This window comes from Haliotis asinina, chromosome 12 (genome assembly GCF_037392515.1).
Source record: "Haliotis asinina isolate JCU_RB_2024 chromosome 12, JCU_Hal_asi_v2, whole genome shotgun sequence".
Classification (NCBI taxonomy): domain Eukaryota; kingdom Metazoa; phylum Mollusca; class Gastropoda; order Lepetellida; family Haliotidae; genus Haliotis; species Haliotis asinina.
This window is the reverse complement of record NC_090291.1, coordinates 4102655-4120912: the sequence shown is the minus strand read 5'-3', so window position 1 is coordinate 4120912 and position 18258 is coordinate 4102655. Positions and strand designations below refer to the sequence as shown.

At 39.3% G+C, this 18258-nt stretch overlaps 1 protein-coding gene across 1 annotated transcript in view; it reads right to left on the bottom strand.

Annotated features, from left to right (window-relative positions):
* LOC137257994 (probable Na(+)/H(+) antiporter nhx-9) overlaps positions 1–18258 on the bottom strand; it is an 83820-nt gene that overhangs the window by 25810 nt on the left and 39752 nt on the right. The window contains exons 3-9 of the mRNA XM_067795521.1: positions 16782–17038; positions 15222–15439; positions 14536–14738; positions 13919–14008; positions 13033–13103; positions 11393–11608; positions 10951–11095 (exon numbers count right to left, since the gene is read on the bottom strand). Coding sequence (XP_067651622.1) covers positions 10951–11095; positions 11393–11608; positions 13033–13103; positions 13919–14008; positions 14536–14738; positions 15222–15439; positions 16782–17038 — 1200 coding nt within the window. The remainder of the gene's footprint in view (positions 1–10950; positions 11096–11392; positions 11609–13032; positions 13104–13918; positions 14009–14535; positions 14739–15221; positions 15440–16781; positions 17039–18258) is intronic.

Here is an 18258-nt window from a genome sequence, read left to right as displayed (position 1 = left end):
TTCAGCCGACAGTAACCCAGAATTAGAACTCCCAGATTAGATCGCTTGGCTTGTTATAGACAACATTAGGTTGCTCTCATAGACTCTATGGCAAATCACAAAGTGAGTTGTGTGGATGTACTCTACAGTGGCTTGTTGAGATGGGTGAGTACTACAAGGAAGACAAGCCCACTTTGTGCTGCTGCCATGGCCATGCAGGTCATGTAACAACTGAATCAATGTCATTGGCCTCTCTTTCCACCTTAACCCCTTTAATGCTATACCTCTTCCACATCTGAGCACATCCAGCTGCACAATTATGGATTCTGAAGCAAGGGTTATATTGGGCCTTGCTGAAGTAAGGGTTAAGGTTCATAGTGTAAAAGGGGTCCTGTTGCAGAAAAGGGTTAATATGATATTGTTACTGCAAGGGTTACAGGGGTCCTTTCTGGAAAGTGGTTAAATAGGTTCCCCATGGATGGAAAAGCTAAACCTGGCCTTATTGAGGCTGGGGTTAAACAGGGTCATGTTCATTTGTTTAACAGGGACTTGCTAATGTCACTTTCAGGAGTGAAATAAACTATTTCATGTTTTCACATTTTCCACAATTGTATGCCACTGATTCTGGCTATTAATGGTGCCACACTTCACTTTAAGTAGGGGTAAAACCCTCCCCTTATGCACTTAATAAAATCAAAGGCATTGTACCCAACTGACTACCAATTATTTCAGGTTGAAGTCATTTTGATTTTGTCTTACACACTTTTGTGCCAGTGAAACCACAATGCTTTTATTTTGCAAACCACAAAAAAAGACATTTCTCTATGATAAAATAAGATTTGTAATAATGTATTAATATTCTGGTAAAATACAGTCAGATCACAAATCACAAATTCTGAAATGGAATTCATTCCAAATACCCTGGATTCGCCATTCCAAGAAGAAAGACATTCTTTAGAACTACTCAACAACCCTTCCATAAGCAATAAATCCCGGCCTCTGTTTCGTAAAATAATAGTTTCTCTACATGTTTTTCCAACCTGTTATGCCAAACAAATACCCAATTGAAAGTAAAATATCTCTTGACCATAAAACTGTCATGCTCCAGCGACTACTGATTTGGGAGTGATCTATACACATATATTCCATCTCTAAACAAAAATAATTCCATTTCATGACCATGTTTCTGAAACACCTATCACTCCTGATCTGTGGATAGGAAATTTTATTACAAGGTCACAATGAGCTGACCACATGTGTGTATATTACTTGATAAGATCTATTTCAAGGAAAACTTTCCCCATGAAAGACATGCTACCGACCCGTGACCAACTATATGTTCCCAACATAGTGTAATGAAAAAAAAAAGACCCTTATTTACTTACACATTGTGACGTCAATGGCACAGATTTCCTGTTTCCAGGGAAAACTGAATTGTGACAGAGTATCTATGGTTTACTCTGCATGGCACAGCTTGCGACACCGTAGTCGAAGGGAGATCAGATTCTGTCCCAAATTAATATAAACAGATAGTAATTAGAGATCGTTTACAGTTTTACAGATCGGACATTTTCAACATTCTACCCAAAACAGCGTCTTCTCCTGTATAGTCAAGAATGCAATAATGGTAATAGTTAACCCTAACACTGCAGACCATCCAGGAAGTGCTTACAGTAACAGTTAACCCTAGTAACACCAAATGTCATATCTTGATGTTTTAACTGCATTGCAACAACTAATACTATCACTGCATGTCATATATGAAGTGTGTACTGTAACAGTTAATCCTATAACTCTAAGCCACATCAACATGTGTACTGTAACAGTTAACCCTATCACTGCAAGCCACATCAAAGTATGTACTGGAACAGTTAACCCTATCACTGCAAGCCACATCAAAGTATGTACTGTAACAGTTAACCCTATCACTGCAAGCCACATCAAATTATGTACTGGAACAGTTAACCCTATCACTGCAAGCCACATCAAAGTATGTACTGGAACAGTTAACCCTATCACTGCAAGCCACATCAAGGTATGTACTGTAATAGTTAACCCAATCACTGCAAGCCACATCAAAGTATGTACTGGAACAGTTAACCCTATCACTGCAAGCCACATCAAAGTATGTACTGTAACAGTTAACCCTATCACTGCAAGCCACATCAAGGTATGTACTGTAATAGTTAACCCTATCACTGCAAGCCACATCAAAGTATGTACTGTAACAGTTAACCCTATCACTGCAAGCCACATCAAAGTATGTACTGTAACAGTTAACCCTATCACTGCAAGCCACATCAAGGTATGTACTGTAATAGTTAACCCTATCACTGCAAGCCACATCAAATTATGTACTGGAACAGTTAACCCTATCACTGCAAGCCACATCAAATTATGTACTGGAACAGTTAACCCTATCACTGCAAGCCACATCAAAGTATGTACTGGAACAGTTAACCCTATCACTGCAAGCCACATCAAGGTATGTACTGTAACAGTTAACCCTATCACTGCAAGCCACATCAAAGTATGTACTGGAACAGTTAACCCTATCACTGCAAGCCACATCAAAGTATGTACTGTAACAGTTAACCCTATCACTGCAAGCCACATCAAGGTATGTACTGTAATAGTTAACCCTATCACTGCAAGCCACATCAAAATATGTACTGTAACAGTTAACCCTATCACTGCAAGCCACATCAAAGTATGTACTGGAACAGTTAACCCTATCACTGCAAGCCACATCAAAGTATGTACTGGAACAGTCAACCCTATCACTGCAAGCCACATCAAAGTATGTACTGTAACAGTTAACCCTATCACTGCAAGCCACATCAAAGTATGTACTGGAACAGTTAACCCTATCACTGCAAGCCACATCAAAGTATGTACTGTAACAGTCAACCCTATCACTGCAAACCACATCAAAGTATGTACTGTAACAGTCAACCCTATCACTGCAAACAACATCAATATGTGCACTGTAACAGTTAATCCTGTCAGTGCAACACAAATCAATGTGTGTACTGTAACAGACAATATCATATCAGAGGTGTGTACAGTAAAAGTTTTCATATGTTGATAATAGAGTCTGGACCAGACAATCCAGTGATCAACAGCATGAGCATCAACCTGCACCACTGGGAACTAAAGATATGTGTCAATCAAGTCACCAAGTCTCTCCGATAGCCTCTTATGTCCAGCATGGGTTGCTGAAGGCCTATCCTACCCCAGACCTTCACAGGTCCATCTCTTTCAATAATAACTGAGTTAACAGAGGTGCTCTGAGCACTATTTCTACAAAAACCTCTTAAAACAACCCCACTACTACAACAACCAACCTTTCTGAGTTTATCTAAGACAGGTCTGATATAGTGTGTTTCTATAAATACCTTTGCCCCATCTTCTTAATGACCCTTATGTCAGCTTTATGTAAATCATCTGACATACAAGTGGGCACAAACATGTGTGAAGGGAGATAATTCTGATGTACTCATGACTTACTACTACCACAGATACCTGAACTGTAGCAGCAGAAAATTATCTCAGAGACAGCTTGTTACATTTACATTTAATCACTTCTCATATTAATAGTGATAGCATACTACTTAGGTGACAACTTGTTACATTTATTAAAGTAGAGTACTATCTGAGTCACAAATTGTTACATACAAAAACAGCAGAGATATCTGTAAGACAACTTGTTACATCTACAACACTGGAAAAATATCTGAACAACAGCCAGTAACATACTATCTGGGTAACAACATGTAACGTAACCAACAGCAGATTGACATACAGTTCATTTTACATAAAAACAAACAGTAGAAAACAGTGTTATTATAATATACTAATGCTAATAATACTATGTTAGTGACAACATCTTTCTAGTACAGTATCACCGCAGAACAATTAAGTGTAAACAATACTGTTTTTTCAGCTGAAATCTGTCAATGCTGCAGTGGTCATTATAATTTATGTTGGTTAAAAAAAAAATGTAAACATTCAGATAATACAATTTACCTTCCCTTCACATCACAAGACAACACTATTGACCCTTCAGTCATCACGCAATATTTAAGCACTATTTACCCTCCCCTCACAACAAGGGGCAACACAATATAACATTCCCTCACACAATAAGAAAATTCTATTACACTCCCCTCCCCTCGTAACACAATACAGCACCATTTACCTTCCCATATATGACATCAAAATGTACCCTCCCTTTAATCCTAAAACACCACAATGTAGTCTTTTCTCAAATAACAAGGCAATACTATTTACCCTCCTCTAACACTATTTACCTTACTCTCACATCATAAGAATTGCTGGTGCTGCAAAAAGCAATATTCATTCATTAACATCATATGATAACAATATTTACCCTTCCCTCACTAAACCGGACAGAACCAGAACTGGTCCTCTCATATCATAAGACAACACAATTCAACCTCCCCCTACATCATAACACGAAATCATTTAGCCTCCCCTCACATCATAACACAACACCATTTAACCTCCCCTCATATCATATCACAACACCATTTAGCCTCCCCTCACATCATAACACAACACCATTTAACCTCTCCTCATATCATAACACAACAGTACGTATTTACCCTGCTTTTGTAACCTGTATCAGAAATTTACACTCTAAACTTGCCAAATGGTCAGTATGGAGGAAAATTTGTTTTCTTCTATCTTTTTCAGAAGTATGTCATTATTTGACTCTTATATCTGATGTCGTCATTATCATCCTTCCAGCTTCCTCTATGAAAGTTTCACACGTGATATCAGAAAAGAGCTGGGTGAGCTAAGATGGGCACCATCACATAACACTCCTCGTTTGTCAAGAGAGAGTTTGTTTCATTAGCTAAAATTACAGATTATAATTGGCAAGATGCATTATGTTTTTAGCGAAACTCTGGTGTGGTTGACAGTAATTTAGATTGATTGTTGCAAAATTCTCTGACGGCTTATCTCATTTCCATGGCAACAAAAAGGATTACATACAGATTAAAAAACCTTTGAAACATTGTTTTCTGCATATTCTACTTCTAATCAGAGTGGGCGTCAGTAATAGTCATCAAAACGGGTTTTGTACCTTGACCGACATTTTCCAAAATGGAAACTTTTTGTACCAGACACTAAAGTCAGGTAGAATCTGTATCAGCCTTGACATTAAGTCGCTCCACAAGGACACCTTGAACTCTTTGCAAAGAAACAGGTCAAGTGAAACTTGTTTCTGTCACAGAGCAGACTATGCTAGCCTTCAGCCTCCAATATTACCTTACATTCTACCAGGTTCTTCAAATATGTGTAGCATTTGTTCATGCCCCAATTCCTGTCAAAAATGGTAAGTTCTTAAATGATGGCCAAATGTATAAAAACATGAATAAAAAACAACCAAGAATTGTGTTAGATGTTCATTTGAGTGAGTGAGTGAGTGAGTGAGTGAGTGAGTGAGTGAGTGAGTGAGTGAGTGAGTGAGTGAGTGAGTGAGTGAGGTTTCATGCCAGTTTTCCCATTATTCCAACCATACATTGTCAGTATATATGCTGCTATTGCAGGACACAGCGGTCACTGACACGCAGAATATGGACACTGCTCAGATGTTCTCAGCATATGTTGATAATCACCTGACAATTAAACAATCCTTTCACTGTCGCCAGATGTCACAGAGACAATCAAATGAAGGAGTGCAAGTGTCACATTTCTGTAGTTACTGCCATATCAGTTTACAGAGACATAATAACACCACAGCAACTGGTTTCTGCTAGTATCATGGGAATATTTATGGCCACAGAGACAATTTAAAGAATGGAATGGCTATCTGGGTCTGAATACCAGAGGCTCAGAAGCTGACCTTAATTCCATGTAATCCACATCTATAATTCCCAGAAATCTATGACAATGATAAACAATATCTCCATCAGTATACATAGTATATATTTACCAGCCATGCACAGTAAAAACAACTATCTAAATCAAATTAAAAGTATGTAAACAGAAACTTAAAATTATACTGTTATATAACATGATTTTAACATTAGGACGTGTTATCTGTATAGATCGCATGTGAGTGTGCGGGAGTATGCTTGTGTCCATCCATCCATCCGTCTCCTTAATGCAGCTCTTAGCAAATAACTAAATCCTGAATAGACAATCCAATGATCACCATATCTGACTGGCTGTTCCAGTGACGACCATAAGAGCTTGTTTGAAACCAAGTCTAACCAATTCAATCAACAATTATGATAAAAAGGACCTCTTAAGCACTATCTGTCTTCCAAGGGAGGTATTCTTGGGTGAGATATCATCAGTTACAATCAGATGTCATCGTCATCTCTCAGTCAGTGAAGCTTGTTATCTACATTTTTTAAACTCAAAGACCCGAGTTTACTGTTCACCGTCTGAAAAAGGTTGGGCAAAGGATCTGGGACAATAAATCGAATCCAACCAAAGCGTCTTTTTATATGAAAGATATCAAATATATGCCAATAACTGCTTTAATTCTCTTCAGCAAGCCTCAGAGTTTCCAACTTTCATAAGCCTATATGTAACATTCAAAGGCATAATCTAATGACATCATGCACCATGTATTTGGTAGGCAGTAGACATTTACACAGTCACCTACTTGTCCTTGGATGACATTCAACTGGTGGAAACACCTACCTTGATCACAGGTGTCCTGCACACTGCACTGCAGATAAACAGCCAGTCAGAATATATACTGGTAATTACAGATAAGATTTCAGGTCTTGAGATTTACAATGTCTCATACCGTACAGCTTTCTACTTGGGAAAACTGTAACTGTCCTCCACTGCAGTGATATCACTTTTCACACTAAAATATAAATGCTTCATCTTCCATCCCAGCTGGCTTAATCATGGTCATAGGGTGAATCCTCAACAGTAGGTGGAATCAGATAAAACCGATGCTTTCCCTCTTTATGATGGGATGTTATCACCAGCTGAATGTCTAGGTACTATGAGCAATACTAACTCCCAGACAATGCTGTGTTTTACACCAGCTGAATGTCTAGGTACTATGAGCAATACTAACTCCCAGACAATGCTGTGTTTTACACCAACTGAATGTATAGGTACTATGAGCAATACTAACTCCCAGACAATGCTGTGTTTTACACCAACTGAATGTATAGGTACTATGAGCAATACTAACTCCCAGACAATCCTGTGTTTTACACCAGCTGAATGTCTAGGTACTATGAGCAATACTAACTCCCAGACAATGCTGTGTTTTACACCAGCTGAATGTATAGATACACATATACCATGAGCAATCTCCCAGTTTTACACTCGTGCAACTGAGTGTCAGACACAGACATAATAAAATATGTGTATTACTATCTCCCAGGTAATGCTATGTGCAATAGTACTCTCTCCCAGGTAATGCGATGTGTATTACTCTCTCTCAGGTAATGCGATGTGTATTACTCTCTCTCAGGTAATGCTGTGTGTATTACTCACTCCCAGGTAATGCTATGAGTATTACTCTCTCCCAGGTAATGTGATGTGTATTACTCTCTCCCAGGTAATGCTATGAGTATTACTCTCTCCCAGGTAATCCTATGTATTACTCTTTCACAGGTAATGCTATGTGTATTACTCTCTACCGGGTAATGCTATGTGTATTACTCTCTCTGGGTAATGCTATGTGTATTACTCTCTCCCAGTTAATGCTATGTGTATTACTCTCTCCCAGGTAATGCTTTGTGTATTACTCTCTCTGGGTAATGCTATGTGTATTACTCTCTCCCAGGTAATGCTGTGTGTATTTCTCTCTCCAAGGTAATGCTATGTGTATTACTCTCTACCAGGTAATGCTGTGTTCACCAGCAATTTTCAGTCATCAACTGCTTTACTACTATTGTCTAGATGTTTGACTTGACAGGGAATTGGAGGCCTTATTGTAAGAGTGTGGGTTTGAATCCCAGTTTGAGGCTAGATGACATGACAGTACACCCAATCACCAGATCAGCTAGATGACATGACACTGTTACACACACAATCACTGGATCAGCTAGTCAAGGTGATGGTTCACACAACCACTGGATCAGGTAGGTGACATGACCGTACATGCAACCACTGGATCAGGTAGGTGACATGACCGTACATACAACCACTGGATCACCTAGGTGACATAACCGTACATACAACCACTGGATCAGGTAGGTGACATAGCCGTACATACAACCACTGGATCAGGTAGGTGACATGACAGCACATACAACCACTGGATCAGGTAGGTGACATGACAGTACACAACCATTTTTTCAGCTTGACAACATGAAAATACACACTACCAGTGGATCAGGTAGATGACATGACAGTACACATAATCACTGGATCAGCTGGATAGCATGACAGTACACACAACCACTGAGTGAGCTAGATGACATGACAATACACAACCACTATATCATCTGCATGACATGACAATACACACAACAAGTGGATCAGCTAGATCACATGACAGTACACACATCAGCTAGATACTGCAGTGTCTCAGTCCTATGTAGAAGGAACTCTTCTAGCTTATTGGCTACTTCTTGTTTGATTTATCTCATTATCTGCTGGTTGAAAGTTGTTTATGAGTGTAGTAAACTACATGCATGATAACGTCTAAAGAAAGTGGCTTGGTTAAAACAGAGATACCTGAGAGGGAAGGGTTGAAACTCCCATATAATGATTAGATTGAGGTAATAGTACAGGTTGGCTAAAAGAGTCATTGTCCTTATGTCACACAGCAGAGGGCATGATGACCTAAAACAGTTTGACACGAACATAAATTGTCCTCATTGGAAGATATTTGAGAATAATGACTACATTATATCGCCAGAAATGTAACTATTATCCTTGTATTATTAGCAAGGGCACGCTGTCGAAGTAAATCAGATTTCAAAATATTGAAAGACAAGAAATTATCGCAACTTAGCTCTCATTTTATGGATGACTTAATAACCCCACCTGGTTGCCTTTGTAACCCCACCTGCTTGACTTTGTAACCCACCTGGTTGCCTTAGTAACCCCACCTAGTTGACTAAGTAACCCCACCTGGTGGTTAGGGCACCATTGTTTGGTTGCACTCATGTGCACATGCCTTGTGTCCTGAATTAAGGTATATGACTGTATACATTAGTAAGTGTTGGGAACACATAATCCCCTCAAGGACACTTCAACTTGATGATAAATCTGCAAGCCAGGGTCCTGTTTCACAAAGCTCTCATGAGTCTAAGATCTCGTAACTTTTCTCGTAGCATATCGTGGAACATAGGAAGTAGGAATGCTATGAGAAAAGTTATGATAGCTTAGGCTCAAGAAAGTTTTGCAAATGAGGCCCTTGGTTTGTGAACACCAGCATCTTCATGTCTTGTCTATGCAGTGGAGTTGGGAATGTTTGAGATCCCTCACAATTGATGCTAGCCTTGTTATCAACAAACAATCATAAAAAAATTGGTTAGCAACATTTTTCAGATTTTCCTATCCAGGTTGTCATGGCAGATAAGTGTACCATTCTTGAGTCTCCAAGTAATATTCAGTCTCTTCAGTTAGTGAAGTAAGTTTTCTAAGAAATAACAGTGTTCGCGTTAATGCAGAAAAAATGTTTTTCAAGCAAAAAAGTAATAAAACCACACAAAAAATATTTTGAGATTCTGATCAACATAACTTTTAAAAAGTACCTTAAAAACACAACATATAGACAAAAAATAAATTTTAACATGATTCAAGATTGTACTGTAAATTTCACGCACAAAAGATTTGGACTACATATTTATAATTTTATTTCTGCATGCACTCGTACAAAACCTACTGTTATCATTGAATAAACATGTTGTCAGTCTCTGACAATTTCCACGATATGTTCCATCATCAAGTGTTTCATACATTAAAACAGCAGTTCCAAAATCATTTGTGTTCAATGATGTGATCGATTGCTTGGTCATTTTATTCATGGCGACCAATCTTTGATTATTTCAATTAATCGAACACCACTACTATGGGCCATGTATACATGATTTACAAGGGTTGGTTTCTTCTGTAAAATTGAGACGGATTGATTGTCAGTATGTGACTTGGTAATCATGCTGGAGCAGAAATACATGGCCATTTGTCAGGAAACTTGTAATTCAACTGAATGAGGCCTGGAAAAATTAATGAGGTTCAATGTCTGAGCAATATAGTGCAGCTGCGCAACATCATGTACCCAGTTACACTCCTTTCCAGGGCTTCTGTTGTTTGTTGTTTAATGTACAGTTACACAATATTCCAGCAGTATGCTGTTGAATGGAAACAAACCATTACAAGACACAGCCGAGGTAGTTTGTGTGAGCTTTGTTACATACTGTATACAACAATAAAGTTTGACATCCAAGTGATTTGCTGTCTCTTATGATAGTGGATGAGTACCCATTCTAAACCAGTATTCCCTTGTGAGAGGTGCTTGACCCGTCAGTCTCAAGCTGAATTTCTGTAAATTGACACTTTGTTTGTTTGTTCATTGTGTAATGCCACAGTCAGCAATACTGCAGCTATATAACGGCACTCTGTAAATAATCAAATCAAACCAGACAATCCTGTCATCAACATTATGAGCATCATTCTACACAACTGAGATAGCATGACACCTGAGTTTGACCACCCTGCAAGGCACCTGTTAGAACAAGCTTGGATTGTTGAAGACCATCTTATCTGGATCTTCATGGGTATGAAAATAGAGACCATGACATGCAGGAATATGTGAAAGAAAAGTGAGATATTTGTGTGGCTCGTGTGGTTTGGTTGTTGGAACTGTTGATTATAATATTATGGCAAGATCAGAGACCCATCTCAAACACTGCTATCAAGTAACACCAACCTATCCTCTTAACTATGCAGGATAATGAGTACAGGATGAACAAAGCAGAAAGCAACGGAGTACATGACTGACTGACTGACCGTCTTCCGTGTCCTAAACATGGCATCCTCCAGCACATGGTGAATGTGTCCAGCATCTGCTAACTTCTCATTGTAGACAGCATGCACTGACTGCATGTCCAGCACGGTCTTGCTGGTGTCCACTGGGGGGTCACTGTCCACAGTGCTGAAATTATGAGTGAGTGAGTGAGTGAGTGAGTGAGTGAGTGAGTGAGTGAGTGAGTGAGTGAGTGAGTGAGTGAGTGAGTGAGTGAGTGAGTGAGAGAATGATGAAAAGGGCGATAAATTGGCAAAAATAGACTTGATGGAAATCAGTGGGTAGGGATAATTTCAAAGACAAAATGATACTGAAAGACATGCTCACTCAGTACCAAGGAATGTACACACTATTTGTAATGTAGGGGTAAATGTTGATCAACAGTAAGAACAAAAATCAGGTTCACTGATAACCATGGCAACTCACTTGACGGACTCTGCGACTGAGTAAGAGCGAATCACCTTGGCCAGGGATGGTTCAGCAGGGATGGAGACAGGCGAGAAGTTGCCATGAGTCTCGATGTGGTCCATGGCATCACGGAGGTTCAGTTTAGTGAAAACCTGGAAGATTTTGGTCTCTCTGGTTTTTGGTTTCTCCCTCAGCAGCAAGGGTTTGATGTACTTTGTGTTATAATGCTCAAACCTGGGGACACAATAGTGAGTGAGTGAGTTAAGTTTTATGGCTCTTTTAGCAATAATGTGTAATATTAATAATAATGTGTTTGGGCAATATTCCAGCAATATCACAGCAGGGACACCAGAAACAGGCTGCACACATTTTACCCATCAGATGAATCAAACCCAGATCTTCAGCATGACAAGCAAATGCTTTAACCACTAGGCTACCCCACTGCCCCTGGGGACATAACAATCCCTCATGATACCAAGGTGCACCTTTTCCAAACTACGATATGAAACTGAACTCAAAGCATATCAGACATCTTAACATACCTAGCTGTGTTGCAAACACGATATGTATATCCATATTCCAAGACAAATCACATGTATGCAAATGACGAGTACACAATATCTATGTGAAAGTTTCCCACAGATAATGCATTTACCTTTTTCTAAGACACAATATTTCTATACATAGCATGGTTCTTAACACAAAATGTCAGGCAAAGAAACTGTCCAAACAAGTCCAATTTTATTTCAAATAGCACCCTAACATTATAAGTTGTTCACTGGTTGCAAGAGGGCCATGAGCTCATGTACCCTCGAGGTTTGTTTATGTTCCACGAACCCGCAGGGCAAGGGGAACATAAACAGATCTCGAGGGTACATGAGCCCATGGACCCCGAGGGACCATAGAACAACGTATTTATCTTACGGAACAACTGAATTTTAATTTTGAACTGTTTGAAGCACTTCTGTGAATGCGAGGCAAATCGCCATTTTGCAGACGACACAAGGTAAACAGATTTAGAGTTATCTACCTTCCATCGATTTTCAATCGCAAAACTTCAGTAATTTCCGTGCTTGATGCATGATTCAATGTTATTCGAGGCAAAGAACTACACCATGAAGCACCGGAAGAGTTTGGAATTCCCAGCGGTGTACATTGAAAATAATACATCGCCTGTAAGCGAGGTACATTGAAAATAATAGTATAGTGCTTAGCCAATCAGAAAGTCACATTCATGTGTAAGATAAAAGACTTTAACCCCCTATGTTATATGTTTGAGAATCATGTTTTAATGTCTTCGAACAAAATTTTATCCGTCCTGTCATTTACATTCTTGATTCAAACTTTTACCATCTGGATGCTCCTAAACTTTGTACAAAAACATCCAAAACATCTTTTATACCTGTTAGCATGAACTTTTAAATGAACATTAGACGTGGCCACAGTTCTAACATATTTGTCTACTAGTCTCTTTCAATACACACTGGTTATCCTTCTCATCCTGTTATTTGTGTTTGTGGTGATCATGTTTTCTTGGTTTTGTTTGTTTTACCCCTTCTGTCTCACTGTTATAAAAAGAATAAACAATAAATGACAATAAAGCATTTTTTATTACTATTATTCAACAAACATAAATACATAACCCCAACAAAACTCACTTATCTCGGATGGAGTTGTGACCTGTCCGACCCACCACGTCTTCAATCCCAGCCATCAAGTGGTCAATAAACTGAAATGTCAATCACAGCTTTATGATGAAACATATCGGATATGTGTATACAATACATTTGGTATTGGCCATTGTCTCCACTGACATTAGTCAAAATACTGGTGTCGTGAATGAGTTAAAATATGGTTTAGTCTTCAGTTTCCTTCAACAAAAAGCCTTTTCCGAACTCTCCTCTTTTGTACATGTTCACAATACATGCATTTTATGTCTGCACCACACATCCATCCTATAACAATTAGTGTCTCTCATGCATAAAGAAAATAACTCAGTAATGAGTGATTTTCCTGGTGCTTAGTGTTTCATATGATATTAGGACAAGAGGAGTTATCTCCCTTCAACACCTCTCTTGATCATAATTGTCACAGGTGTGGTGGTGTGTGGTGCTGTGCATAGAGCTCAGGTCATGAATCAGTTGAAGTTAAGCAATGTTAAGCTCGGACAGTCCTTATACGGGTGACCGTTCAGCAGCTTGACTCCTGAGAGTGTCTGGGACTTCAGTCCTGCCCCACAACGAATCAAATGTGATACATGTGGTTTCATCTTAGGCAAGTGAGTTTGATAAAAAAATTGCATCTGTTCACCCAGCAGAAAATGGGTACCCCAGTGGGATAAGTCATGTGACTAAAACCTTCTAGCACCCAACAGGCAGCTTGGGTTATCCAGGGTAACAATATGCCTGTTTTGACTGTTAACACTATGACCATTCACCTTGTGAATGCAATATACAGCAATATACATGCACAGGTTATATGACAAGTGCTGGATCCTGCCTCCTCTATCCTTCCCTTTCTCTCCATGTCTCTCTTCATACTTACACGCTCATGGATCCTTTCATTCATGGTCGGGTCAATCTCCTTTGCCTTCTCGATTTTAAGAGCATTAACCACAGGCTTGATTGTGATTCCCTGCACATGAAAGTAAACATATTACATGGACACATAGAGGATACTAAACTCACTTCCTTGTAATACCATTTTTATGAAATGAGTTAATGATTTAGTATCAAACCAGCGAAATCTTTCATGAGGTTAATAAATATGGTATTTAACAGAAGTTAGTTTACTATTCTGTTTATTATGCTCCAATATAAATTGATAGACACTACCTACTGTGTGATGACTCCGCTTTCTGCAATCTCTAGGACATCAATGTTATGACAGAGGACATCTAGTTAGTGAGTGAGTGAGTGAGTGAGTGAGTGAGTGAGTGAGTGAGTGAGTGAGCGAGCGAGCGAGCGAGCGAGCGAGCCAGTGAGTGAGTCAGTGAGTGAATGTGTCATGTTACTTCAGGAATGTGCTATTTTGTTCTGCATTTACGCCTTGTTATATAACGTTATATTACGCTTGAGTCATGTTATATTACATCTGGGTCATGTTATATTTCCTCTGAGTCATGTTATATTACGTTCGAGTCATGTTACTCTGTGACATACCTGCAGGAAGACTGTGAAGAAGACAACAATGATGGTGGTGGTGACGAACATCCTCTTCTCCGTAACGACTTCCTCATTGAGAAGCAAAGCCAAGCAAAAGGCGATACCCCCACGCAGACCACCATACGACATAATGAACTGGTCAATCTTCGACAACTTTATAAGACGTGTTCGATTGACAAGAGCTGACAGCATAACAATGCCTGCAGGAAAGAAAAGCAAATATTTCAGCTGAATATCTGTTGGAGAGAAACCACAACTGCGTTGGACTTACGATACTGAACACTGATCACACTATGTGAGTTAGTGAGTATGGTTTTACGCCACTTTTAGCAATATTCCTGCAGTATCATTGAACGGCTTGACAAATTGTACTCCTGTGAAGAATAGAACTTGGGTCTTCGAGTAGACAAGCAAGCACTTTGCCACTAGGCTACCCCACCACACCAATCATGCTAAAAGTGAACCTGGCATACTGGATCAACTAAGGGGCATAATTCCACATATGAATGATGGAGATGATGTCCATGCATTATCACATGGTAATAACCAGGGGTGTAGCAAACCCCTTCTGTACACACAGATCACAGGCACACACATTAACCCCTTCTGTACACACAGATCACAGGCAGATGTGTTAACCTCTTCTACCCCTACCTCAAGCTAATGCTTGAGGTATCACTGACCTGTGACGCGAAAGACAAGGCAGAAGAGGATGGAGAAGAATATGAAGTCAAGCTGCCAGTCATGGTCGTCGATGACAGTGGAAAGCCCGAGGAACATGAAGATGATGGTCTCACTGATGTTGGCAAGCATCTTCAAGAAGTACTTGACGGTGGCAACTGACTGCTTGGACATGTTCGCTTCCACGTAGTGTCTCATTGTTATCCCACCGAATGTCAAACTGCAACAAAGGTACGAGAATAGCTGATTCGACCAGTTAACAACGGTGAATCAAGTATACAGTCACTAACATCTAAAGGTAACAAACAATAATCTATCAGACTTGCACCTGTATTGTTGAAGAAAGTCACTGTACATCATTGCAATAGCTACCATTAATGATATGTAATGCAAACACTGAGCAAAGAACTATTAATGATTTGCCAAATGTGTTAACAAAACAATTTTCAGTTTATCTTTTAGCAACTATTTTAACAACTTCAAAATCACTCCTTGTACTGTCATCAAAGTCAGGTGTTCAACAATTAAATGCTCAGGTTAAATTATCCCATTATTTTCAATTACATTATCACAATGTTTCAAATATTGTGGGGGTGAATAACTGAAAAACAGCTGGTTAAACTGGTGCTAAACACCAGCCTATTCAGTCCTTCAACTTAATGGTGAGTTCAGACAGCAAGAGTATATTGACTCAGGTAACAGTTATATAGTCTATAAAAACTCCATCTCATGTCGTGAGTATTCATTCAGGTGTGGGATAGAAATGATCTTCAGTAACCCATGCCAATTGCCTAGATTGATGTTCATGTTGTTGATCCTAGGATTGTCTGGTCCAAATCATCCTCGATATCTCCAGGGTATACGCTCCGATAAGTCTCCACTATACCCTGGAAGCTTCTACGGCTCTGCCCGATAAATTTATTACCTCCCTTAAATGTCTTTTCATCCAGTCAGGTGTCTACGCTGGGAAGTTGAGCGAACCAATCACAACTCACTTTCGTTTTTTTAATTATCTAACTGATTATACTTGGCAATAGAAACCATGCAGAGGTTCTCTGGAAGAGGTAGAAGGCATTCTTGCATATGTTGTTTTAAAGTTTCGGACTTGTCAATTTGTTTGTATGATTTCCCTAAGATCTGGGATGCACATTGTGGGCAAACCTTCGCAGTTGCGACCGCTACCTTTGTTGACACTGGCAAGCTCTGTTATAACGGCGGCCTAGCTGATTGGCTAGTGTGAGAAGGCGGAGCCAGCAAAGGGAGGTAATAAATATATCTGGCAGAGCCGTAGATGCGTCCAGGGTATAGTGGAGACTTATCGGAACGTATACCCTGGAGATATCAAGGATGGGTCCAAATCTGATTATTTACATACCGATGCCATATAGCTGGAATAGTGCTGAGTACATCATAAACCTCAATTCACTCACTCATGTAGTAACCTTGACCTTCACTGACACCAAAAAGCATCTCAGAAATATTCAGTAATAACCAAAAAGACAAAAATGAAGTTCGCTTTGGTTAGTTTATAAAAAGCTCAAATATATCTGCCAAACACGTACGCTAAGATTCCTGACCAGTGAAGCATCTCTGCACTAAGATAGGCCAGATATCCCAGGATGAAGACAAACAGTGGCTCGATGACCTTGACATGGCCTGTGTGCTTGGTGATGAATCCACCAATCAGGCCATAGATGATCCCAATGAGAGTCCCTCCGAGGGCTATGATAAAGAAGGATCCAATCCCAGAGAAGTAGTCGATAATCTGGATGTTGGACTCCCCAATTTCTGTGTACCCCTCCATCATGTGGTACACCACCTGAAACGGCAGAACAGTTACCATGGTTACAATGCTGAGTAAGTATGCTGTGATACATCGCCTGCAAAATCAAGGCAGTTACCATGGTAACAAGGTTGTGTGACCAATTATCATATGTTACACTACCTGCAACATCAAATCAGTTGCCATGGGTACAAGCCTGACTAACCTGTATTCATGAGTGCCACATCATACAGTACCATGGTTACAAGGGTGAGTGTGTTTGAATTGAATGCTATCCTACCTCAGAGGTACACATAAGCTGCGTATCTGCATACAATATGCAAATATTTATGTGAAAACTCAATTCTTTTGTAAGCCTATTGCATAAAAGTATGTTTAAATTGTTGTAAATACTAAATATATCATATCTTACTTGCATACACACATAAATGTCACAATTTATTTTGAGTGTCAGTACATACATAAATCACCTGAGGTATGTGAAGAGGTTCTGTTTCAACACATGAACAAGGCAATGATTGCATTTTTGTTGCTTCTCATACCACAGACCAAAGATAACATTTAACTTTATAATATTTCCCAATTAATGGGAATTGACCCAAGTCAGTTTGAGTAGTCTGGTTACTCAAAGGAAAATTGGGATACCAAATCGAGATAACCACATGTGACTACATAACTCAGCGACCCAAAACGTTGCTCTGATACTATCCACTAATAAAAGAACAAAAACAATAATCCTATTGCAGTCACATGACCTAATTCATATGGCAATTCAAGCACTGGTCTTTTTCAATGAGGGCATCCATCAATGTCCACATAAATGAATAAAATCACACAAAACTTCATCTATACAAAAACATTTTCAGACAACTCTGTAACATTAGTAAAATGTGTGACATTTATTCCTGCCACTCTGTTGTTTCCCCACAGATTATATCAACTGTTTGTTTAAACCCGTGTTCAGACAAGGCACAAGTTTGATTGGTGAACTGGAATAACAAGGTACTGATAACATGCATGACAACCAATTCCCATTGATTAAGACAACAAGTATCAATCAATCAGGTTATAATAAATTGTTCCTTTGAACACTGCTTCTACAACATGCAGAGGCAATTCAAGCTGTAACTGGGCGGTGGGGTAGCCTAGTGGTTAAAGCATTCGCTCATAATGCTGAAGACCTATGTTTGATTCCCAACATGGGTACAATATGTGAAGTCCATTACTGCTTTCAACCATAGTGATATTGCTGGAAT